Source organism: Anastrepha ludens, chromosome 5 (genome assembly GCF_028408465.1).
Source record: "Anastrepha ludens isolate Willacy chromosome 5, idAnaLude1.1, whole genome shotgun sequence".
NCBI lineage: Eukaryota > Metazoa > Arthropoda > Insecta > Diptera > Tephritidae > Anastrepha > Anastrepha ludens.
Window position 1 is genome coordinate 74,055,194 of NC_071501.1, and position 27,105 is coordinate 74,082,298.

General features: G+C 34.9%; 1 protein-coding gene across 10 annotated transcripts in view; it reads left to right on the plus strand.

The window, feature by feature from the left end:
• Positions 1–27,105, plus strand: part of LOC128864276 (sodium/hydrogen exchanger 3) — a 170,668-nt gene that overhangs the window by 61,065 nt on the left and 82,498 nt on the right. For all 10 annotated transcript variants that reach the window (XM_054103851.1, XM_054103852.1, XM_054103857.1 and 7 more), the window contains one exon: positions 12,933–13,185. In XM_054103851.1, coding sequence (XP_053959826.1) covers positions 12,933–13,185 — 253 coding nt within the window. The remainder of the gene's footprint in view (positions 1–12,932; positions 13,186–27,105) is intronic.

A 27,105-nucleotide genomic window follows, 5' to 3' on the forward strand; every position in this document is an offset into this window, starting at 1 on the left:
AATTTTGTGAAAGAAATTCAACTCTCTTGGAACGAGTCGAGCAGCTACGCGTCTCATGCCCAATTGATGGTGTAAAATGTTGCGAATTGATTATGATTGAGAGATACGCTAAGGTTACGAACTGCCCCGCTCAAACTTGAATGATGGTTTTCCAGCACCATTTCATTGACTTTGTTGACGTTCTCATCCGTTGAAGACGTTGATGGGCGGCCAAATCGGGGGAAATCTTCCACGACTTCTCGGCCCTCTGCAAAAGCATTATACCACTCGCAGACCCGTGTTTCTGATAAAGTACACTCGTCATAGGCATTCTGCAACATTTTCAAGCACAAATTTTAAGAATTAAAATATCGCAGAGCAGACTCGCGGTTGACTAATATAATTAAATGCCAAAAACAAGTTAATTGACAGATCACGCTCAAACCCTGCGACACTATAGAGGACAATTGTACCAACATTCCAGCAAAAAACATTTAGACATATGTCGGCGCTTTTTAAATGAACAATTCCCGATATTTTTTTGACAGAATGTCAATTATTTTGCGTAAAATTTTTGCGCAAATGGTTTAAAACTGTTGTTTGGTCGATCTTTGGATCCTGGGCGATGCTACGACTACCAACATGCTGATCAACTTCGATTATTTCTGTGATTTTATCGACATTTTCGACATTATCAACATTTTTTTTAACATCAGAAATGCCTGAACGGAATCGACGAAACCAAAATAGCACGTAATTAGCAACAGTTACAGTATCGGCACCATAAACACCATTCACAGTTTGAGCGACCTGGCTTGCATTTTCGCCTTTATCAAAGAAAAACTGTACCAGCACCGAATTTTCACATTGTGGGCCACCATTGTTAACACCCTCTAACTCACAACTGAATGAAACAAACAAAAACCATCACAATAATTTTTTTTAGTGTAAAATGTCATCTTGACAACGAGCATAAACTTTAAATGTAAATAATGGATTTTGCCCCCCCCCTAAACTAATATAACACAGGCTTACTATTGCTTGCGAAGGGCCGACGGTTATTAGAAAAATACTTTTTATCATTTGATGTTTCATACCCTCAGTGGGTTTCGAACCTATTTCAATCGAATGGTAAACACGCACGAACCACTTGATTACGGTGATCGTCTGCAACTGCTTTTGCAGTTCAGAAATTGCTCAGCTTGTTGCAAACACTTTCGTTGCAGCGCCTGATAGCACCTTAAGAGATGCGGGCCAAGAATAAATTGCCCGCTTGCTCTGAAAGTATTTAATTTATAATTATCTATAGATATCGCTATGTACATATTACAAGTCCATATGCCGCGGCAAACTTTTCAGAATTTCTAATTACAAAACATATTTAATTAGACTTTTGCATTTCAAATTCAGTTTTCGTCATTTCCGCATGAAAAAGGAAAAGCAAATTGACATAGTTTACATGCAGAAACTCGTAAATATGTACATACATATGTGTATGTACGTACGCAAGCCAGTATTCGTACACAAATAACTGCAATAATTCAATCGATTACAATTGAACTTGAAAAAAATGCTCTGCTTTGAACGTAGTGCCATTGCCAATGCCATTGCTGCTACGTTGTGGATTACTAACAGCTATTTAAATGGAAATGTTTTAAATAAGTGCAAATGTACATATATACATACATACGTATGCGTGTATTTGTGTGCGAGTGGTTTACTCAGGCGATAGCGTTTGAGTTGTGTTATGCGGTTGGTTATGCAATTTCCCAAACAATTTCCAGAAATTAGTAAAATTGCTCTTCATTGCACATGGACGTATGTATGTATGTTTGTTTGTATGTATATGCGTATGTATGTCCATGCATGCATATTTGTGCAATTACATTGCTAAATTATCTATTTTACGCCATAATATAAAACTATTTGAAGTGAGTATATCGAATCTGAATAATATCTGGTATTGCTGGAATGGCATTGACGCATACAATACCTATTTACCTACTTGGGTGTAATTATGGAAAAGTTATTTATATAAATATGTATATTTGTACTTCACATATTTGTCTCAATTTAAATATTGGATTCAATACTGATATTAATATTGATTGATAAATAAATATTTATACTTATATTTATACTCGTATTTATGCCGTCTGAGTGCTTCCATTTTACATATTCATTGTGAATACTACATATAATTCTAATTAACGTTTCCAATGGTTAAAACGATTGCTAAATATTACGAGGGGGGTTAAATAAGTACCCGGCTTAGAAATGAAGGCTCCATTTTTTTTTTTTTTAATTTTTTTTTTCAACATACTCTCCTCGGGTCTGTCTTCCTGCCTTCGTCTTCTTTAGATCAGATTCACCGGGAGATCTCCATTGTTTTGATTGTTGTTTCGTTTATGGTGTGTAATGATGAGCCCAGGATGCATAAACGGTGACAACTCGACGCTAAAATTTCTTCGGATCTCGCTTAAATTGCTCCAAATACTGCTTCGAAGTTAACAGCCGCATCTGCTTGTTGTTGCTTGTGAGCAATCGCACCTATCGGGCCGACAATTTTTTCATCGCCATTTTATCATACAAGATATTAATTGCCGTTCCGGTCGACACACCTATGGCGTCTCATACTTCGCGCACTTTCGTTCGTCGATCAGCGAGAATCATGTCGTGGACTCTTTGAATGATTTTTTCGGTAACCACGGCTGCCATGCGTGTGCCACGGATGTTCGCCCACGTTAAAATTCGTTGAACCAATATCTAACTGTGGTCATAGATGGCGAAGCGTCCCCATAGACAGCATCTAACTTTGCTTTTAGCTCCTCGCGCGTTTTCCCATCCAAATATAAAAAGAGAATTACCGAACGATACTGTTCTTTTTCCATCTTAGTGAAAATCTCGAAACACGTCTTACTCGAATAGCAGCCAAATCTAAACTCACCTACCAATCAGTCTGAAATTTGTTTCGCCATCGTTTGATAGATGGCAGCTCACGATGCGAACACCAACTTCCCTCAGAAACGCTCCTGTCATCAAACAAGGGTACTTATTGAACTTCCCTCGTACTAAATAGTCGATAATAATGGATTTTTATTATTTGGCGCCGTTAAAAGGCAAAATTAAGAATACTCGTATATGTAACAGGTTTTGTGTTTGAATAACTTTTTTACTAAGTAAATAAATAATAGTTTTGAGTGATGGAAATCTTTATTGTGACCTTTAAGCACTCCTTTCCTGTTTGTTTGACGCAAGTGCCACATACGATTCAGGTGCAACGCCAGTTGCAAAAAGTTTATGTAGATCTTCCGATAGGACAATTAATTTTGCGCCATCTATTACATGTATGTATAGTATTTATAAGGTGAAGTAAAAGGTTTTCTAAGTTGTTACTTGTAAAATATCGGCGTTGTCACAATTACAAAAAACAAAAATTGTGAGTGTCTCTTCGCTTCATTTTGTGGCAATGGAAATAAGATATTTGCTCTGTCTTTTTGACGAAATTAAGAGATTTGTAACAGTTCAATTACAATGCGCCAAGTCTTGGAAAAACTCCACGAAGAGGGAAGCTACACACACCATTTTTTCGTCGACTTCAAAGTTGCATTCGACAGTACGAAAAGGAGTTTCCTGTATGCAGCGATGTCTGAATTTGGTATCCCCGCAAAACTAATACAGCAATGACGGTGCTACCAGCAGCGCCGTCAGAATTGGGAAGGACCTGTCCGAGCCGTTTGATACTAAACAACGTTTCAGACAGGGGACTCTCTTCATGACTTCTTTAACCCGATGTTGGAAAGGATCGTACGAGCCGCAAAACTTAATCGCTCAGGCATAATTTTTTATAAGAGCGTAGAATTGCTGGCGTGTACCAATGATTTGACATCATCGGTCTTAACAACGCGCTGTTAGTTCTGCCTTTTCCAAACTGGATAAAGAGGCAAAGCGAATGGGTTTGGTGGTGAACGAGGACAAAACGAAGTACCTCCTGTCTTCAAACAAACAGTCGGTGCACTCGCGTATCGGCACTTACGTCACTGTTAACAGTTATGATTTCGAAATTATAAGAGGCTCCGTTTATTCAGGAACCAGCATTAACACCGATAACAGCCTTGAAATCCCACGGAGGATCTCTCTTGCCAACAAGTTCTACCTTGGACTAAGTAGGCAATTGAGCATTCAAATCAACTCTCGACGAAGAAAACTAACACTCTACAAGACTCTCATCCTGCCCGTCCTAACGTGTGGCGCAGAAGGTTGGATGATGGCAACATTCGATGAGGCGTCCCTCGGACTCGTCGATTGCCATGATTTTTTTTTAACATTTCCGGCTATGTTCGGCTTGCCGGAATATAATATTTGAAATCCCCGCTTGAAGCGATTGTGCAGCAGACCCAAACTCATAGCCCAATGGGGTGCCCTGTGGCACCCTGTGTACACTTTTCAAAATTTTAGAAGCTCCCTGATTACCACAGTACTGAAATCTTCCAGTTCATTGAAAAATCCAACTAAAATGGTAAATCTGCCTCTGGATAGAGCAGGAAATGGAACAGGAGGTGCAAGATCGTCTCTTCCTCTTCCTCATCTAGACAGCTTATGCAGAAGTCCTGTGTTTGCCTCTGACCGTGCACACTGAAATCAGTGTGCTAAGACTATGCTTATTTTGGCTTACCAGAAATTCTGTGTCTGGTACTCTTACAATTACCTCAAGGATAAGTAGTTTAGATGTTTGTAAGGGTGTGCCTTTGCCATTGTCTGTGTACGCATCAGTCCACTTGGTGCCAAATCTTTCTAGCTCACCGGCTCTGCAGTTACCCGCAACGCCACAATGGCCAAGAATCCATGTCAGCTTTAGGTGAAATGACTCTGCCATCTTGTTAAGAATTGTCGACTGCTTTGGGAGGGATTTTATGTAAATGTACGAATCATCTCCAGGTATCGCATCACATTGCACCAGTGTGACGGGTTTTATTATTGTCATCAGTTCGGCCTTCTACATTCGAAAACTGAAGGAGATTCCGAGGTGTTCGGAATATACATCTCCGCTTACCCTGCCCTCAAGCTTTGAGCCATCTCTGTATACATGGATGGACGCGCCCTACATCATCCCATTCCCACTCTTCCCTTGAGAGTAGGGGAATCGTGAACATTGTACTGGAAAGTGTAGGCGGGAGTGCATAGTCCACCAGTCTGTGAAGCTCGGAGATGCCAGCTAGGATTTTATCGTGGTCGTAGTCTGTGTTTGACCACTTACCTAAAGTGTTCAAACTTATTGCTGCACTGCGCAAGCATTCAATACTGTAAAACATTTTATTTGCCCGTCCGCTTCGGCCTTTTACCTTGGTTGTAGTGGTACTGAAGTATGCATTATAATTTCTCTGTTTTTTTCCTTTTATTTTGCAACGCTTTAAAAATGTGCCTGGCTTGACGAAACACAAAACTGTCAAAGAACTTTTTGGAAGCGTAATATCATCTTTAAATCGCTGAATAATTTGACCTAAAGACGTCTAGCGGAAGACATTCAAAACTTTTTCTTGTTGCTCTTGATGGGCGCGATAACCGCTTATGCGATTTTGGGCGAGTAGAAAAGCTTTTTACTTCACCTAATATTTGATGCCTTATGCTCCACCTAGGGACTACGGGAATATATCGTCCCCTTAGTATAACAATAGCCTATGTGCTCATAGGCTATTATTTTTTTATTGAATTTTTGGATTCTCCATCGTCTATTTTATATGTGGTCAAAATTTTGTCAAATTCTAGTTCCACAAAGTGGGTCAAAACGTCAGTCAAAAAATAATAAGTATTTACAGACATAACGAGATTTGAGTGAGAGCTACTTTCGACAAAAAGTTTGAAATTCATTTTCTCAAAACATCAAAAAATTTATAGGCTATTTTAATACTAAGGGGACGATATGTTCATATATAATATTTGTTTTTGGCTTCATGAAAAGCTGGTTGAAACGTTCAGAAAAAATTAAAAATATTTGGAAAAATTTTGATTAAATTATGAAATTAAAATTTTGAAGTCAAAATTTCCTACCTAGACAACTCTATAATGATGGAATAAGAATTCCGAATTTTCATACAGGGTAATGTTTTTATTCACATGCAAGCACAAATAAAACTTAATTAGTCATCATTTTAAACGTTTGTTGTTGAATTATTATTTTAAAAAATTTTTTCATTTATTTTTTTATTTACTTTTTTATTTATTTTTTTATTTTTCGATCTTTTATTATAGTTACACAAATTTATTTGTTTGGTTTTTTTTGTTGCTCAAATCGGGTTTCTTCACAACAATTTTCTTTGTCAGCTGTCAATGTAATAATTCAATGCCACCATGCACATACATACGTACATAGTGTTGTTTTATTCATAAATCGCTACTTTATTAACTCTGTACATACATTTCATTGCAATGTATGCATATTTTGATGCATATATATGTACAGAGAGTTGTAATCCACTCGCATATCAGAGTTGTAATTATGCTGCGGGTACAACGATTAGTAAGTTCCTGCACGAACATGAACGACGCATGTCATTTTGTGATTCTCTGTTTGATATTACTTTTTGTTCTGATACAGCCAACAACAACTATGTTTTGCACCTATGTATGCACATGTTTAATATTTATTTGTTAAAAAAAATCCATGTACTCGGTATTTATAGCGAAGTAATACTTTTAATATATAAATATTTTTACGGAGTTGCTCAATTCGGTTTGAGTTGGTTATGCTTGGTTTGGCAGCCAACTTCCAGTATCAACCAGATTTTGGCGCAAATGAGGCCAATCGCTTGCAGCAGAATGCGCTTGGCTTAATGATATGGTCAGCATGAAATGTATTTACGTGTGTATGTATGTGTGCACGTATCTGATGTTTTTATTCTTAAGCCTTAACATTCGGCGGCCGCAAGTATTAATTTTAGACTCGTAGAAGTGATTTATAAACATTGCAAAGCGCACAACCAATTTTAGTGCGCAACATTTTTCGCCTGCCGTTTACGGGAATTAACACACGAGGTAGACATAAATATTGCCTTGATTCTTAAAAAGCGTGTGTTTTCAATGGATATAAAAATTTATAACTTTGTGTGTTTCTTCGTGGAGTTTTCATGTCATACGTGCATTTGTTTTTTCGAATTCATTTTGTATAAAAAAGTGAAAAGTTAATTAAAAATTAGAGGTCAGAGCGTTTTATTTGAAAGTTCAATATGAAAAGTGTGTAAAATGATAAAAGTGCATAGCTACACACTTGAGCAACGCTTGCAAATCATTGAATTTTATTATAAAAATGCGTGTTCTGTTAAGAAAGTTTATAGTCGAAAAATCATCTTCAGTGATGAAGCTCACTTTTGGCTCAATGGCTTTGTCAACAAGCAAAATATGCGTTACTGGGCAGAAAGCAATCCACACGTGATTCATGAGGCACCGTTGCATCCCGAAAAAATCACTGTTTGGTGCGGTTTACATGCCGGCGGCGTAATTGGCCCATATTTTTTCGTTGACGAGAACGATCGCCACGATACTGTGAATGGAAATCGATACCTCGAATGATAAACGATTATTTTTGGCCGCAATTGAATGGTATGGACTTAAGACGACATGTGGTTTCAACAGGACGGGGCCACAAGCCACACAGCACACGCTACAATTGATTTGTTGAAGAGTAAGTTCGATGAGCGCATAACTTCCAGAAATGGACCGGTCGAATTGCCGCCGCGCTCGTGTGATTTGACGCCTCTAGACTATTTTCTTTGGGGTTATGTGAAGTCATTGGTCTACAGTAACAAGCCCGCGACGATTTGTGAGCTCAGAGCCAATATTGAATGCGAAATTGCTGGAATTTCGGCCGATTTATGCAAAAGAGTGGTCGAAAATTGGGTTCAACGATTGGACTTCGTAAAACGTGCACGCGGTGGTCATGCAAAAGAAATCGAATTTCATACTTAAATGTGTATGTTCAAACTCGATAATAAAAAAAATATTAGTTAAAAAAGTCAAACCGTTTGAGTTTTATTCAAAAAAAAAAAGTTGAGGCGCCCTTACTGAAAAACGCTTTAGTTCTTTCGCGTCTTCAAGACTCATGCTCTATATATACGACTGTGAAATTTTGTTCTGTTGCAAAAAATTCAGCAGATGCAGCAATATTGATGTCATAGCTTTAACTTTTATTTGTTATCATCTAACATTCTCCAAAAGCAGTGACTTATTACGTACGTTTTGTAGCATCACTGGTACTGTTCTTGAGTGAAATCAAAGGCTTAGGTGCTATATTTGATTCAGATTTTTCTTTTAATAATTACACCAACGTTATGATATCTTAATGCGGCTTTAAATTTTCTTCTTCACATCATTCATTCTAAGTTGGAATATCTTGCATTTTTAGTACCTCATCATAAATTTGCCAGTGATAGAATTGGGCATTTTCCAAAGGCCTGCCTTAAATATGCCCGTAGCTCCCTTTAATTTTCTGATCCCATGCCTTGCTATAAATTCCATCATGCGCGATTCCATGCCAAGTGATACAAGTATTTTCAACGTTATCGTCGCTTCTGCTAAAAATTGATTTATTTATGGGTTTATCACATACTCAGAGGAAACTTTTAGTGAAAAATCAGTGCAAAATATTGCTCTAACGAAGCACATACACATATAACAGTATCTGAGCGAAAGGGCTTGTAAAAAAAGATCGAGAGCGCACCTCACTAAACTACACTAAAGAGGGAGATGTTTGTTTTAGTATTTCATTGCACTCATAGCATGAAAGGCAAATGATTTGAAACACAATTGATTCGAAGGCATTCACATTGAATACAACAACACACATTTACACTTGAAGGGTACAACAGCTTAAAAACATAGCCTATGTAATTAAAATAAGGAGAGTTTACTTAATTCAGAGTTTTATTTTATACTGTAAGCATATTATTTCGTACAATAAGGGGGTTTAGCACCGCGGCCTGAATGATCTATTGTGCCCTATTCTGCATAATAAAATACATTTATGTTTAAAAGTATTTTTTTTATATGTATATAGAGTAGTTCTTATATACATATATACATATATGTAAAAAAACTAATTGTTATTATGTAAAGTTCTGCAAATTTCAACTTCGTTTTGGCCGAATGAATGAATCAAGTGTTTAGAAGGAATTTTGTTTCGCTGAACATGAATTGAGAGCTCTTGTGGGAAATGTTGAGAAATCGTAGTGTTAAAATTGCAATTTAAAATAAACCTACTTACATCATCTTCCATTGTAGCACCATTTTATTTTCTATTATTTGAATGTCTCGAGTTGCTTATGAAATTATTTCGTGTTGTAACTATTACCTCGCTCTTTACGTAAAGGGCACTGAAAGTTGTTATAAGAGATCAGCAATTAATGACTTAAAAGAGAAGAATGAACTTTCTTGCCTCTCATCTCTTGTTAAAATTTCTTGTCGATTAAATGTTGATTGTCTGCAAAACAAAAGACAGACCACAAGCAATGATTCAATAGAATGAATCGTGTTGCTTATGAGATTTTCTCGTGTTGTAACTGTGTGTACTCGAAAGGCAATGAAAATAGTTATATGCTCAGCCATTCATGCTTTAAAAGAGAAGCCTCTCAACTCTTGTTAACATTTGTTGTCGATTGTGAGTTGATTGGGCTGCTAAACCGAATCAAAGCTAACATCGGCCACCGCACTGAATCACACTGAATTACTCAGTGTGCAGAGAAAAACGAATGAGCTTGTGCAGGAGTTTACTGTGTGCGATTTTATGTTCCTTAGTGTATGTTGTTTTATCGAAAATCCACACCAATCCTGCATTATTTGCCCCATTAAGCATTTTTTTATACATATATATATATTCAATGAGTAGTAGATTGAGGCTTTAACTATTAATTACATTAAACCACAATAAAATATATATCACTTACTCACACATTGTGGTTTTTGCAATAAATAACATTTACATTTCTGCGGTGTAGAATAATTTTCAAGCATGCGAAAAGTGGAAAAAAAGTTATTATTTTCGGAAAAGAAAAGAAACTGCTTGCTAGGGTTAAAATTCCTTAGCATTTTACATTTGTTTCATTGGAAAAGTGATGAGAATGTATGGATACTTTTATTTGCCTAATTGCCTTAATGAATATCTGCATTTTTATGTTCAATAGTGTAAGTTGTTTTATCAAAAATCAGTAGCATTAAATGTAGCATGGCTGAATGGGCACCTGTAATGACTTTCCCATACGGCATTTTTTGGTTCTTAATAAAAAATGATATTACAATTCATGCACTTTGAAAGATCTGAGAATTAAGGTATTGTAACATCTCAGTCGCTTGCTAATATCACCTATCAGAGTTATGTTAATACAAAATTTAAACATTGTGTTGCCTATTTCCGACAAACTTTTGTTAACTCAGATTCTAAGAGTAGGAGAATAGATGCACCTGTGTTGAAAGGGTGTTCTGAACAAATTTTATCAGTTTGGCCTTTGAAGTACTCAAAAGATTATTGAAGTATTTAAGCGCGTATTTCATTCAAATTAATTATAAAGGTTGGCCAAAAAGTCTTGCGGTATTTTTATTGAATTTTCAATTGTTCATAAAACTGGTTATAATAATGCGATTTAAGTCAAATATGCGCCGTTTTGTTCGATGACGAGTTCCCAACGAGATGCCAACTTCATAATGCCCCTCTTATAGAAGCTCGCTTCCCTATTGTCAAAAAACTCGGAGAGCCAATTTTCACAGGACTCTTTTGTGGACAACTTCCGACTACCAAGCTCGTTCGCCATGGACAGAAATAGGTGGTAATCACTTGGTGCGAGATCCGGTGGATGCAAAAGAACCTCCCATCCGAGCTCCTGGAGCTTCTGGCGCATCACCAAAGATGTGTGTGGCCTGGCGTTGTCCTGATGGAAGACAATTCGGCCTCTGTTGATTAAAGATGGCCTCTTCTGCATGAGTGCTGCATTCAAGCGGTCTAGTTGTTGGCAGTAAAGGTCCGAATTGAGCGTTTGGCCATAGGGGAGCAGCTCATAGTGGATGATTCCCTGCCAATCCCACCAAACACACAGAAGATGCTTCCTGGCCGTCAATCCAGGCTTGGCCACCGTCTGGGCAGCTTCACCGCTTTTCGACCACGACCGTTTGCGCTTCACGTTGTCGTAAGTGACCCACTTTTCATCGCTAGTCACCATACGCTTCAAAAACGGGTCGATTTTGTTGCGATTCAGAAGCGATTCGCATGCATCCATACGGGCAAAAATGTTTTTTTGCGTCAAGTCGTGTGGCACCCATACATCGAGCTTCTTTTTGAATCCAAGCTTCTTCAAATGGTTTATAACGGTTTGATGACTCATGCCCAGCTCTTGGCCGATGCTACGGCTGCTACTATGCCGGTCTCTTTCGATCAATTCAGCGATTTTATCGCAATTTTTGACGACAGGCCTTCCGGACCGTGGCGCATCTTCGATCACCTCTGCACCAGAACGAAAACGTTGAAACCATCGTTGTGCGGTGGAAATGGAAACTGTATCGGGTCCATAAACTACACAAATTTTATTGGCAGCATGAGATGCATTTTTGCCTTTATCGTAGTAGTACTGTAAAATATGCCGTATTTTCTCTTTATTTTGCTCCATGTTTGCGACGCTATAGCTCACGAACAACTGAAAGCAAACAACAATTAATCAAACACGTGTTAGCACGTGAAAAGAGCTTTCCGTGAACCGATGCGACGAATACAACTAGAACTACGCGCTTGCAAAGACAAGCTTGCGGAAATACCGCAAGACTTTTTGACCAACCTTAAGTGGTAACCATTTAAGTATTTTTTCAGTGAAATTTTTTGGAATAGCTTAAGTTTCACCCTATATGGTAGCACGTCAGTCCCATTCTCTCGGAAAGCATCGATTTTAGTATTTTCCGCATGACTTTTAAGATATTAAAATATAGTACAGTATAGCTCTGATAAAAAATTCACTTACATTCTTTTACAATTTTTCGGGCTTCGTGGTCAGGTTTTTATCCCACAGATATATCTATTTATATTTTGTGGTAGTGAACATAAAATAAGTTTAGCAGGAGAAAAGTTTACCATCTAGAATTTAAGGATTGCCTCAAACGCGAAAATCAGTAGAGAACCCCGAATCCTCGTAACTTTTCTAACATCAAAAAGCAGTTGTAAATTTATGAAAAACATGAAATTTTCTAAAATAAAATAACAAACAAAAAAACTATCTAGAAAATTGAGTAGGTAACAGTAATTGAAAACACCTGAAAAGAGCTTGCGTACCGTATTTGAATGAAATTTCACTTTAATTTTTTAACACACCTCGTATTTCGAGCTTCATTTAAGTGTGGTTTGTGTATTGGTTAATAAATTGATACAATTCGGTATTTAAATTTTTCGAGACATTTTGAATGCTGCTTTCATATTTTTTTTATTATACAAAGAAGCTCGAATTGAACTGTGAAATTTCTGAATTTCTTTGGTTTGTTTAGTGGAATGCAAAAAGGTGCGTTCCATAAACAAACAGCCAAGAAAACTTTTCACTTTAAAGAGACTGCCTTGAGCGAAAAGCAGTTAGCTAAGTTTTATGATCATAACTACTTTCCATGAATTGAAGTTGCGGAATTTGGGCCTCTTTATGCTATGAACTAATAGATTTACTAAAAAATACAATAATAACAGGAAAAATAATATATCCACCCTATTTGGATTTATAGAAAAAAAAAATGTTTATTTTGTTAATTGGAACAAGTTGGCATAAAAACTAAACAAAGTTGGTTATATTCCTAAACTTTAGTTTCGACTATTATGGTATTATGCCTTACGACTACAAATATGTATATCGCAAAAAGTCCTATGTATTATATATTATAAAAACAATCTACATATTTTCTTTCGCAAGCAATTATTCATTTCGTCCCTTCTATTTTCAATGCAGGTTGCATCCAGTGGCAGTGATGAGAGTAAAATTTCATTTCAAACCAACGCCATAGCAGCAGAACCTACGCCCAGTGAAAAACCCAAAGAAGTCGAAACACATAGACCACCGATAATGATTTCCGCACATGACGATGATGATCCCTATGCGCATAGACCAGACCGTTATCCGCTTTCGCAAGTGGATTTTGATAGGGTGAAAACGCCATTTATAATTGGTATCTGGATACTTTCGGCGAGTGTAGCGAAAATTGGTGAGTAACAAAATGAAATAAATAAAGCACACACAAATATGTAAGAAATGGGGGAGTAGAAACTTAAATAGAGTAGATGTGAAAAAAAGAAACACAAAAAACAGGAAATTTTTCAACAGATGACATAAAATGGAACAAACTGCCATAATCTGTAATAAAAATTGCCAACTATGTAATCAAATGATCGAAATAACTTTAGAATGAAGAGTAAACAATTTCTACAAGCGTTAATTACATTTAATGGAAATTGTTGTGTTATAGTTTTAGTTATAAAAGGTTAATGCCCATCATTAGAATAAATCGGCATTCGATTTTCTCATGTTGTTACTTTTCAACAAACACAATTTGCAAACGAACGCTTGGAATAATGCGTAAAGAAGCAAAAAAAAGCTCTTGTGCGCCTGAAAGTATGCTAAAATATAATTTTCTTTCTATGTAATGACTGTCTTGCGTGTTTGCGTGGTTGCGAGACTTAAATTTCCATACTTCTATTGATGACGTTGGTTAGGTGTTTGCACACTGGAAATTGTGTTCAATGCTAAACAAAAAGCAAATACGATAAATGCAATAACCTCACTGCCAAAATCTACAATAATATTGCTGTCTGTGCACTTTTTGCCTGTGTATGTATGTATGTGTAGGAATTTACTTCCATGCTTTGTGAGCAAAAAATGTTCAAACTTCGTCTCCACCTCCTTACAAACAGCAGCTGCCAATGAAAACCAGTGTGTCCTTTCTCGCTGGCAAATTTCGAATTATGTTTGCACATATATATGTATGTGTGTGTAAAGTGTTGGAATATAGTTGTGCTTTGCCATTTCATGCCATTTGTGCAAAATAGTTTGGTCGCCGACTTTGTTCTTGGCTTTCGCATTTCATTTCAAGGGCGTTCATGTAGCCCACGCCACAAACTAACAACTCATAACACCCAATTTTTTTGATTGCGTGTTTATATTTAAAATGTCAGTGTGAGCCCATGCATGCATGCGTATGTGAATACCTAAACTTTTACACTTGCCAACTTTCAAGCTTTGTTGTCTGGACTTGACGGGTGTGGGTGTTTGCATGCTAACAAGCGGAATTTGCTTTGTTTTTGCACTTTCTTCGTATAATGTTTTGTTGTTTCAGTGCTTAAATAGAGTGCTGCCGAAAACTCAATGGGCAGGATTTTGCAAATCGGCTATTTATTTTTGGCTATGCTTTCTAATCGATTTCTTGGATTTATGCAGCGATTTTCAAGGAACATTTAAGCTTTACTAAGTACAGAATTTCTTACTTTCCTTCATTAGAGTACACTTGGGTTGAGCAATGAATGAAGACGATTAGATTTAAATTATTATTATCAACTTGCTTGCAAAATAAATAATTAAAATATTATTTCTCTTGTAGAAAGTTGAAAGTATCGATTTTTAGCACTCACGAAGTTTTCGTGTAAAATATTTTGCATTTCCAACTTTAGAGGGAGTAAAGATTGAATTATTTCGAATGAAATTTATGGGCTAGATCATAAATTTCTGAACTATATCCTCCCATGTTTCTTAACCGAATAAAATAATTTCTTTTCTGAGGTATTAGTTATATGAAAAAAAAAAAAAATTGAAAAGTAGACCCGATAGATGGCGCCAGCTAGAATGCGCAGGGCGGAGAAGGTTTCGGTTTTGCAATAGTTACGGAGAAAAATATATTCATTTTCTCTCTTTCACTCTCTAGAAACGTTAGGTTATCAAAAAAAAAAAAAATGCTACTAAATATGAAATGTTAAGCCAACCGGAGAAGGTTTATAGGTACCGACTAGAGCCTCAAGTTTTAAAAATGCTGAAAAATCAGTATTTTTCCGAAATTGATATGGAGTAAAATAGAAAACGTATATATCGGGTGTTTCTTTAGCTGCATGGGAACTATCAAAATCAATAAATATGATTTGACAGTTGAAGATGGCAAACTGTGTTGACATTTCTGTTCACTAAGGTGGTGTTCTTCTTTTCACACATGTAGGTATATAGGCTTGAGTCATGATTCAATGATAAAAGGTTTGCTCAGTAAGCAGCTTTCTCGATCTCTCTTGACAAATCGGCTTCCTTAGCAAGATAATGGGTTGCTAGCTCTAGAAATTTTTAGTAAAAGTGGAAAAGTAAAATTTCATTTTCAAAATGGTCTGCTTACGAGCAACAACTCATCGGTATGTTCAGGACTATAGTAGTATGACCTGAAATACATACCTACCGCTTAAGTCAGAACATAATAGAGTTACGTCGATTACTCTGGGATCGATGAGTGGAGAATTTACAAAGCTTTATTTCTTATGATATGGTGATTTAGACGGAATTCATATTTTGCAAAGAGCTAGCATTTCCCAAAAAGTTACAACAGGGAGAATAATTGGATAGTCCCGACGCGATCGGTAACATTGCATACTTCATTATAAAAAAGTTGGGATTGACTGAACCTGTTTCCAATGAGCCCACCTTCCCCTGGATTAATGAAGTGTCCAGAGAAGGCTTAGCAAAACACAGTACCATCATGAAAAAGCTCGTCATAAAAAATCATCTGCCGGAATCGGCTTAAAACTGTAGGTCCTTCCATTTGTGGAACAACAACAAGACGCGCGCTACAAATAGGAGGAGGATCTCGGCCAAACACCAAACAGAATTGTACGTGCCAATTATTTACTTCCCTTTTAACAAAATAGTTTCATATTGGCGATCGGTTTTAAATTTTATAATTAATTCACAAAATAAAATCTGGGATTAGGTGAAATAATTTCTTCTTTTATGATAATATTAGACTTGGCAATTTCCGCTAATATTTGTACCATTATTTACATTCAAATTAAATTAATTAATTAAAATGTATTTTTTGAACCGTTCGCAGTTTGCTTCCATTTAAGTTAGAAAATACTTTTTTGCTACCATTTTAACCAAAAAGGATTTAATTTGTTACACTTTATTCTCCTTCTTAAATACAACCTTTTGTAAGGGAGTGTCAAAAATCGAATGTCACTAGTGCGCAAACCTTTAATAATGGAATCCTGGCCTGGAGTATGAGACGTAGATTGAACATTTAAAAAATTTTTTTGTTTAATTTTGAGATGAATTCAGTGCTGAAAATTACAGGGTTTGAAATGAAATATCTTCGGTTCTCATTAATTGTTTTGTTTTTTATAAATATTTGGCTTTTTTCCTTTTTTGTTTTTGGTAAAAAATAAAATTTCTGCATATCTAGAATTTCTTTTTTGAAATTACTCAATGGTGAAAAATAAAGTTTTTTGAAGTGAAATATCTTTTGTTCTTAGTTTTTGTTTTTAATTTTTATAAAAATTTGGTTTTTGCTTGTATTTGGGCAAAGTATACCTTCTGCTCAAATATGAACGAGACGTTATCAATAAAACGGTCCACGGATGACATATGGCAAAAATAAATTTTTTGTTTTTTGGTAGGTAGCTTGCATGGCAAATTTCACGGTGATATGTGACATAGTTTGTTTTCTGTGCTACTGTAAACAAGTCAAGCTCGAGTGTGTACACATTTTTTCCTACATTTGTAAATTGTTGTTGTTTTTGTTTTGTGGAAATTTTTTTGTGTTTGTTTTGTTTCTACAGAAAACAAAAATATTTTTTCTACATTAAAACTAAAATTTTTTTGGAAAACATTAAATTTGAATGAAAGTTTTTTTTATTCTACAGATCTAAAATATAAAATAAAAAAAATTCGATAATTTAAGCATAGCATTTCTATACTTGTTTTTTTGTTTGAGCAAAACCAATTTCTAAATTTTTTGAAAATAAACGTACATACACATACTATATATTTTTTTGATATTTTTTGACAAACACTCCTCTGAGTTTTTTTAATAATAAAAATTACTACGATCAGTAGTCCCTGCAAGCCCTCTTTTCAAGTTTTTTTCAAAACCTTAAGTTTTTAACGTTTATGGAAAAAAATGTGGTAATTCTATACTATCAAAACCCCTCAGTTTGTTTTTGTAATAATAACGTAGGCTATGATTAGTAATTCCTGCAAGTTTCGTAATGAAATTCCTATAACTTCTACGTACAGCGAATTAATGAAAAATATCACTCTTGCGAACACCAACCCAGAAATGGGCATATGTTCTTGTTGCGATGCTAGATTAGTTCAATTTACCTTTCCCTGATAAAGAGGAAGGTATGCCGTTAATATTGGAAAATAACATCAGGCAAATAACAAACACGTCCACGCTTACAGGACAATATCCTTTTCATGAAAATTTCCAAAACCGAATAGCAAAGTGGCTGCCCTATGTCCTCGATAGCCTCACGAATTCCATCTTTGAGGTCTTGAATCGATTTTGGGCTGTTGGCGTAGACCTTCTCTTTCACGTGGCCCCAAAGAAAAAAGTCATAAGGTGTTAAATCACAAGATATCGGTGGCCAATTGTGATCACCTCTTCGAGAGAGATAACATGGTCTGGAAACTGTTCCCGTAGAAGATCAATGGTTTCGTTGCTTGTGTGGCAAGTAGCGCCGTCTTGTTGAAAACAAACGTTGTCCAGATCAATGCTATCCAATTCCGGCCATAAAAAATCGTTAATCATCTCTCGATAGCGATAGATAACACCTGTTATTGGAAAACCCTTTATTAGATATTGCAGCTGTCAGAAACATGAATAACTACGTTGCTCATACAAACAAATAAATCAATTATGTTATTGCTCTGTTAGTGCATTCTGTTGTGTGCATTATGCAAAGACGCATTTTGCTCGATAAATATTTTTTGCTCGGAAATAATGGGAATGAGCCAGACCTGTCTAATATTTATCGTCTATGTTTGTGAATAAATGCCTGTTTTTTTTTTCTTAAAACCAAATATTGAACTAAAGGCATATTAAATATATTTGCTTGACAGATGTTTCTTAATTAGATCTTTTATTATATTTCATTGCGGGCATTACAGTTAATACCTTTTTAGAATTTGAATTAGAGACATAATATTTGCATTTCAATTACTTCTAGAGATACGAGTGAGGCGCATTAAAGGGAGTGGCACTAGACCAACAATAACGTTTTGTACAGTAGAATGTCACGACAAAAGAAAGTAGAAAATAAAAATACGAGCTATGTTGCACAGGCGACGCGCAGTTGGAGTTAGAAGCATACGACGATGGTCCGAATAGAATGGACTTTTGTCATTTCATTTTATGCTAACATCTTAACGAACACCTCAAAACCATAAAAAAAAAACAAAAAAAAAAATCAGCTGGTCTACTGATTCCTCTTTTAATAGATTCGGTAGTATAGGGTACAAGTCAAGGCGAACTAAGTACTGAAAGTGGTGCCGTTAAAAAACAGTTACTTTATTCTGACGTCAGCTTCCTTCGCAATACAAAACAAACAATAGTAGGAGAAATTATATCTTCTTTTAAGCGATTTTGGCTGAGTTTAACAAAGCGCGCCAGTTGTTTCTTTCTCGTGCTAACCGGCGCCAGTTGGACACACCAAGTGAAGCCAAGTTCTTCTCCACCTGATCTTTCCAACGCAGAGGAGGCCTTCCTTTTCCTCTGCTATCACCAGCTGGTACCGCATCGAATACTTTCAAAGCCGGAGCGTTTATATCCATTCGGACGACATGACCCAGCCAACTAAGCCGCTGGAACTTTATTCGCTGCACTATGTCTATGTCGTCGTAAAGCTCATACAGCTCATCGTTCCATCACCTGCGTTATTCGGCGTTGCCAACGTGCAAAGGTCCAAACATCGCTTTGCTTCTTTATCCAGTTTGAAGAAGGCAGAACTAACAGCGCGTTGTTAAGGCCGATGATGTCAAATCATTGGCATACGCCAGCAATTGTACGCTCTTATAAAGAATTATGCCTGAGCGATTAAGCTCTGCGGCTCGTACGATCCCCTCCAACATGAGGTTAAAGAAGTCACACGACAGCGAGTCACCCTGCCTAAAACCTAGATTGGTATCAAACGGCTTGGAGAGGTCCTTCAGTGAATGGCTTAGTAATATTATTGTTGTTTGTTTGCGTTTTTATGCGAAAGACGCCTGGCTAGAAAGTATGTGTATGTGCGTACAATTTCTTGTGCTTGGTTGTACCCATTGCTTTCGCCTACTTTTTTTCTTCATAAACAAGTAATCCCCCTCCTTTTGTTTATTTATTGATGGTCTCTTCTTCGTGCATAGGTTACGTTTGGTTCGGCGATCGATTATAATACTAAACAAGCCTAATTGGGCTGTTAAAATATCTTCAATTAATATAAATACCATTAAACCATTTATTTAAAGTGGCACAAAGTTCGGAAGTGAATTAAAACTTTCATATGTTTCATATTGTAACCCCTATTGTGCGATTATGAATTCCAATCCGCGTGCGTTTTGTTTGGTGATTAAATGAAACTCGTACGCAATTGAAATGCGTTCCATGCTTACCACATTGGCGACGAAAATCTGAAACTTAAATTTTAGCTCTATTCAATTTTAGAAGCTCTGGTTGGAATGCTACAGTATGAATAATGGAAATAAAAATAAATGCGGGGTTATGAAATGATGGGCATGCCACCAAAACCGAAGTGGCTATGCTCGTATAAATAAATGCGTGAATTGTCAAATGCAATTTTCATTGCTGGTATAGGGTGCATTGCTATACAAAATATCCATACAAAACGCAAGTGCGTTTTTCCGAAAATCGGGTTTTTAATTTGAGGTTTACGGAATTTAATATTTTCCTACCTCAGTATTTAAACGACAAAAGCAAAGAAGCATAATCCAAATTGGTGTAGTCGTTACACAAGTATAGAGTACAGGTAGCCCTCCTTCAACACGGCTCTTATAACACGCTTCGTAAATAGGACGAACCCTCCTACAACACGCTTTCGCTCTAACACAATAAGAAAATTGCAAAAACCTCTGTAAAGTACTGTACTTCTACAGCCGCGGTGAGGCTTGCCGTCTTAAGGATACAGTTTTGCCACTGAAATGTTGGCGAAATTATTTCTTTTCATCTCCGTGGTCTGAAAACAAGAGTGTCTCCCGGTGGTAGTCGACAGTCTGCGTTGAGCGCGATGTGTTAAAGAATAAGTTTTTAACATAAAAAAAAGATCGTTCTATAGGAAATTTATTACTTTAGAAGTAAAGAAATATTTTTATTTTTTTTATTTTTATTTTTATAAAGGTTTACATAACAATAAAATTATTATACAAACTGAAAGTAGTGCAGCGCTAGCATCGGCGGCTTTCGGCTGAAATAAATCTTGGATCTTCTATTGAAAGGAGAAAAAACATCTCACATTGGAAACAGTCTTAATTTGAATGAAGCAAAAGTCCGGACTAGCAAGAGAAATGGAAAAGGAAAAAGAAGTGCAGTGGCACTCAGCATTAGGATTGATGATTATTTTCAAAGAAATACTCCATTAGATGGCAATATCATCACAAAAAACGCACTAAAAATTTAGAAACAAATTAAAGAACAAGGAGAATGAATCCTCTGTGAACACAGATTTTGTGGCAAGTAAAGATTAGTTGAAAAAATTCAAAAAGCGTTTTGCAATTCATAGCATAAGAATTTGCATCGGCGGCTGATCATGAAGCCCCTAGGTCGTATTCAAAAACAAAAATAATTACATTATAGAAGAGCAGGAATACACAGCAGATGAAGTTTTCAATGCCGACGAAACTGCGCTTTGGTGGAAAAAATGCACAGTAGAACCTTTATATTGTAAAAAGAAAAAAACAGCACCCGGGTTTAAAGATCGTCTAACGCTCCTTTTGTGCAGTAATGTATCGGGGGACTTTATGGCAAAACTCTTGCTAGTTTATTGATATTTAAATCCTCGTACACTTAAAGGCGAAAATAAAACATCTTGCGGGTATTTTGTAAAATCCCAAAATCTTCGTACTATATAAGAAGGACTTTACAGTGGATTTTGAAAGTACCCCACCCAAAATAAACTTATGTAATGAAAGCTTGGAAGAAAGCAACTGTATCAACATCATATCTTTGGCGCGGAAAAAACTGAACACATCAACTTTAAATGCGTGCTGGAAGATAAAATACCTATATTCAGTTGAAATAGAAAACGTGCCTGAATCGGCAGATTAGAACTTGCTAAACTAATCGGAGGCGAAGGATATGTCTAATGAGGACGTTCAAGGTTTTTTGTTGGAAGGAGAAGTTGACGAAGCGAATTTGATGGAAATGGCATCCGAATGAAATCAATTCTGGCGACACTAGCACTAATGAAGACTATGCAGTTAATAATTTAACATTAATAAAAATAAAAGAAGGCCTAAGCTTAGCTGAAAATCTCGAGTCATTTTTCTTGAATGCGTACCCTTCTACTAACAAAATGGTGCGGAAGCGCTAGTTGGATTCAGGATGAATCACCACTCTAACCAACCAACCCTTCTACTGGGAGAAGACGAAAATTCAAAAGGAAGCTGCAAAACTGTCTAGCTCCATACCGAGATATTTACAATGACCTGGTAAGAAGCAGCAATCAAAGTATAATTACAGATATTTTAAGAGGGAAGAAGATGCAAGAACTTTAAATGAAGAAAAAAGTTCTGAAAGTGAAGGCGACATCATTCCACCGAAAAAACGTTCTCTCAGTGACGACGCAGAAATTTATGAAAATAGAGTTGTGTTAAATTAAAATAATATTTTTTTGTTGAACATACATTTATATTTTTAATAAGAATCAAGTTGTTTATGTAGAACTGAAAAAAATTGTTTTTAATATATTAAGTTTTCGAAACAGAACCCCCGTTTTTTTACTGGCACTGGGTCTCACACAACACGGTATTTTCGAGGAACTTATCCACCGTGTTATAGGAGGGTTAGCCGAATTTAATTTTTTTTATTTCGAAATAGTGGCGAGCATAGCTGAGGGCATTATGATGTTTTTAATATTATATTTAAAATATTTCAGGAGTTAAATTTTGTTTGCTATTTTTTTAAATTTGAATTCTTTAATAAATACCATACAAATCAAAATTTGAAATTTGATATAATATTTAGAAAAATTCAACAACTTTTTAGTCTGAATTCTTCGAAAATTTTCCACGCACAGTTTTATAAACGTTTTATTTAACGTTGATTTAAAAATTATTTTTTTTTTGTGATTTCTCTTCCTGTTTTTTTTTTTCATAAAACAAATGCAATTTATAAAAACTGGAGTTTATTCATTTTAATTTTTTTACAAATTGTCTCACGCATTTTTTTCCCTAATTAATTTTTATGAGAAATACAGTGCAAAAAGCCGTCAGAAAAAAATACTAAAAATTCATGCGATTTTTTTGCCGCTTAAAACTTGCACTTATTTTATTAAAATTTCATGAGCCATGTAGCATCTCGTATATGATGATGCTCGGACAAAATAAGCCAACATCAGACAAACTGAAAATTGGCGATTTTTCTATTGAAATCCTGGAATCCTTTACCTAGTTAGGCTACAAACTGAGTAGAGGCAATTCAACAAGCCTCAGATGAGAGAATCCAAGGAGGAAACAGATCGTACAAATCGTTTAAATTGAAACTACTAAGCAGACAATGCAAATTGATTCTGTACAAAACCATCAACATACCAGTCTTATGCAATGGCGCTGAATCGTGTACGCTACCTGAAGCAGATAAAGCGAAACTGCAAACCTTCGAATGAAAAATACTCAGAAAAATGTTGGGAGCAATCAAAGATCACGGCGAGTTGCGTAAATAGTAAGGCGGATAAATGGCGAAAATATTATGCGATTCATCAAAGCGCATCGGCTAAGTTGGCTGGTTCATAAAACAAGAATGGACGGTATGAGGGCCCAGAAGAAAATTGTATAGGCCAGAGCGTTTAACACTAGAGCAAGAGGAACAAGAACAATATGAGCCGACGAATTAGAGGACATCAATAAACTTGGGATAAGGAAGCGAAAAAAAGTCGCAAGCGATTGAGATGTATGGAGGTCCCACGTGCAGCAGGCCAAAAGTCACAAAGTTCCAAAAGATGATGACGATGATGTTATTGCGTATGCGAAATTTTTCTAAAGATTCAGACTTAAAAATGCAGATTCAATGAAAATTTGTTGAATTTGTTTTTCATTTTGTATGATGTTTGGAAGTTTCTTTTCAAGTGGCTTTCATTAAAGAATGAACAATATTTAAAAAAAAAGTAAAAAAAAATCAAATTTATCGAATATCATCATAGTTTTCTTCCCTGACCGTAGAAGAAAGATTACGTAATTAACGTTTTTTAGAGTGAGGCTATTTTTTTAACGTAAAAATCAGAGATTTCCCAAAAATATTTTGCAGAATGCTAAAAAATGGAATAATCGGAGAAAAAAATGTGAGCAGCTTATCTTCTGTACCCTCTGTGTACATTTGCTTAATCTCCTGAGATCATGGGACCTTTTTTCTAACCTGCGTATTTAAATATCGCAGGAACAATACAGCATATACAAGGTGACTTTTTTACTGAATAAAAAAAATTATTTTGAGTGATGGAAATCTTTATTTTGTTCTTTACGCGTTCCCACTGCTTGTCTGTTTGTATACTGCAGTTGTCTAACTCAGAAGTGTCGTATATCACTGACGTACGGCGCTTTGCTAGGATTTGCAAAAATTATCAATATTCCGATAGGGTGATTAATTTTGCGCCACCTTATATATTGGTGCACTAAATACTATACAAAATTTTGAAAATTTTTGTATATTGTCATCTAATTCATAATCGACATCGTCTGGTGGGGTAATATAATGTAAGCAAATGTACAATTATACAAGTACAATTGGCGCTTACACTCTTTGTTGGGTGTTTGGCCAAGCTCTTCCTCTAATTTGTGGTGTGTATTGATGCCTTTCTACAGTTTTACGCCGCCTCCGACTACCTATACTTTTTTTATGAGAAGATTTTTCATGGCAAAAATACACTCGCTAACTGCTAAAACTTTTTCCATAATTTTAGCGTTCGTACCCACAGTGGGTTTCATAGTCAGGCACTAATGAAAGGTAGTCACGCACAAACCCATTCGGGGCACATTTATTTCATTAGCATACTGACCAACATCCTCCTCATTGCGCGAACTATCCACTTTTGCTTGCAATTCCCAACTTTTTTTTTATTATTTTTTGAAGTGATAAATTTGTTATTAAATACCAACCAAAATATTTTGTAATTTTATTTGCTTGCACTTCTTAAAACAGCTGATTTCAACTGCCTTTTAGGGGGAACAAAAGGTTGCCATTAATAATAAAAATTTCACGTCGATCAAGAATTCATTTCAGCCTATTGGGTATTCAAGTACCCATTGTTGATCTCAGGTATGGTAAAAGTGACAAATCTAAAATTTCGTAAGGTAACTTCCTTCCTACTTAGATAAGCGTCTCTAATATATTAAGATATTTCTCTTTCTAAATTTTTATAAAATTTTTTGAAAATTTACTTACATTGCCGGTGCTCTAATAACATACATATTTTAGCTTTGATTTAAAGACTTGAGTAATTTAAAGACTTGCACGATGATCCAAAAAGTTTGTTCAAATTAAGTCTTTTAAAATTCATGGAAGAAAATAATATTCAAGTAGATAAATAGATAAGTGACATTGGGGGTGTGTACTTATTTTTCTCTTTGGCAAGCACACGTGCTTATGTATTAGTAAAGTAGCGTGAAGAATTATTTTTTAAAACTTTAATCGATATACATAGGTACATACATACATTCATATTTTTTACTGGCCTTTATGATTATATTTACATGTTTGTGTGAATTCTGATTGATTCAAATGCACTTGTTCTACTTCTGCAGTTATTTCTGTTTTAAAAATCCTCATCAATTTTTTATAGACATTTTGAACATATTTTCAGCATTGACCTGATTACTAGGCAGTTTATCATTGGCCTGCATTTTGATGATGAAAACATGCCATTTCAGCAGATACCCGTAACTAAAACACTTTTAGCCACCTTTGCCACTTGTAAGCGTAACAATTTACTTACTTTTATGCACCCTAGTAAAAAAGAACACTGCCTCATTAAAGTACTGGTGCTATTGCATACATTTTTCGACTGTTTTCAAATTGGTTCAAAAATGGTGAAAAAGAGATAAAAGTGGTAAATTAATTATTTATGTACCTAAAGTATTACAAAAAATAAAGGGTTTTTTAATAAGAGGTGTTATTATAAGATTCGAAGAAAAATGCTATTTTTTAATAATATATATTGTAAATAATCGGATGTTTATTTCATTATAAAGGGGAAGGTATCCGTTAATAGTAATATAATAAAACTAAGCAGTACTCAAATGTTAGCCCTATGGTAAAGTGGAGTTAAACGCATTTTACTTATCGCTGGTTTGCTGGGGGAGCGTCTTAACCAAAAAAAAAACAATTTTTTTTTTACAACTAGGCAGAAACGAGTATCAGCTCCTCTTTTATGCTGAACAAGAATTTCATTGTGATATATACATAATAACTGCATCTCATCGACTTTACTTTTACTTAGAGAGACATAACTGAGCAATTCCGTGCCAAGTGAACCAAGAATTTTGGGCATGGTTTTAAATTTTACTGGAAAAATTTTATAAAATTTTTTTTAAGTCAAATGTGTTCAGTTTTATACATTCCTATTTTCTGTTAATTTTTTCTTTTCTTGTTTAGAATAAAATGTACTTAAACAAAATTTTGTTTGATAAAAAACTCAATTTTTTCGTTACAAATGTTTGGGAAACTTTTCTGTCATTTGTGACAGCCAACACCCTTAAGATATTTCTCTTATTTTTTTTTATTAATAGATTTTAAGTCTTGAGATTTATTCAGTACTGGTAATTTTGGTAGGCAGTTTTTTTTTAAATTAAATATGTTGAGTTTTGTGACTTTATTTTATTATAATTTTTGTTTTTTTAATTTAATTTCCTGTTTTTATTTAATTTGTTTTGAGAAAAATGTAATTTTTTCTGAAAAATACCTAACCTCTCCTTAGATATTTTTCTTATTCTTTCATTAACAACTGAGACTATGCTAAGTCTAAGTCTGAAAGTCTTGAGATTTGTTCAATACTGATAATTTTGGTAGGCAGTTTTTTAAAGTCAAATATGTTGAGCTTTATAATTTTTTATTTTATTTTTATTTATTTTTTATATTTATTTGTTTTTTTTTATTTTTTAGAAAAAAATATGTATTAAAAAATTTATTTCGAAAAAAATTTAATTTTTTCGTTAAAAATTTGTCATTCGAGAAAAACACCCAATCTTCTCAAATATTTCCTAATTTTTTTCTTTAATAGCTGAGACTATGCTAAGTTTAAGTCTGAAAGTCTTTAAGTCTTGAGATTTATTCAAAACGGATAAGTTGGGTAGGCAGTTTTTTTAAGTTTAAATATGTTGAGTTTTATAATTTTTTATTTTTAAAATTTTTTTTGTTTTTGTTTTTATGTTTATTTCTTGTTTTTTTTTTTATTTATTCATTTTTTTAAATTTTTTTAGAACAAAATATGCGTATTAAAAAAAATTTGCTTCGAAAAAATTTAATTTTTTCGTTAAAAATGTGTCTTTGTCATTTGTGAAAAATACCCAATCCCTCCTCAGATATTTTTCTTGTTTTTTTATTAATAGCTGAGTCTATGCTAAATCGTAAGTCTGAAAGTCTTTATATCTTAAAATTTATTCAATGTTCAAAATTTTGGTATGGAGTTTTTAAAACCAAATATGTGCAGTTTTATATATTTTTACTTTACTTTTTATTTTATTTTTTAGAGTGAATGTATCTTTAGAATAAAATATGTTTTTAAAAAAAATGTATCGAAAAAAATTTTATTTTTTTTAATATAAACAATTTTAGGGTAAATTTTTCTTTATTGCTTGTGAAAAACACCCAACCCCCACACAGACACTTTCTTTATTTTTTTCACTAATAGTTGATATGATGCTAAGTAATCCCTGAAAATTTTAAGTAAGATTCCAT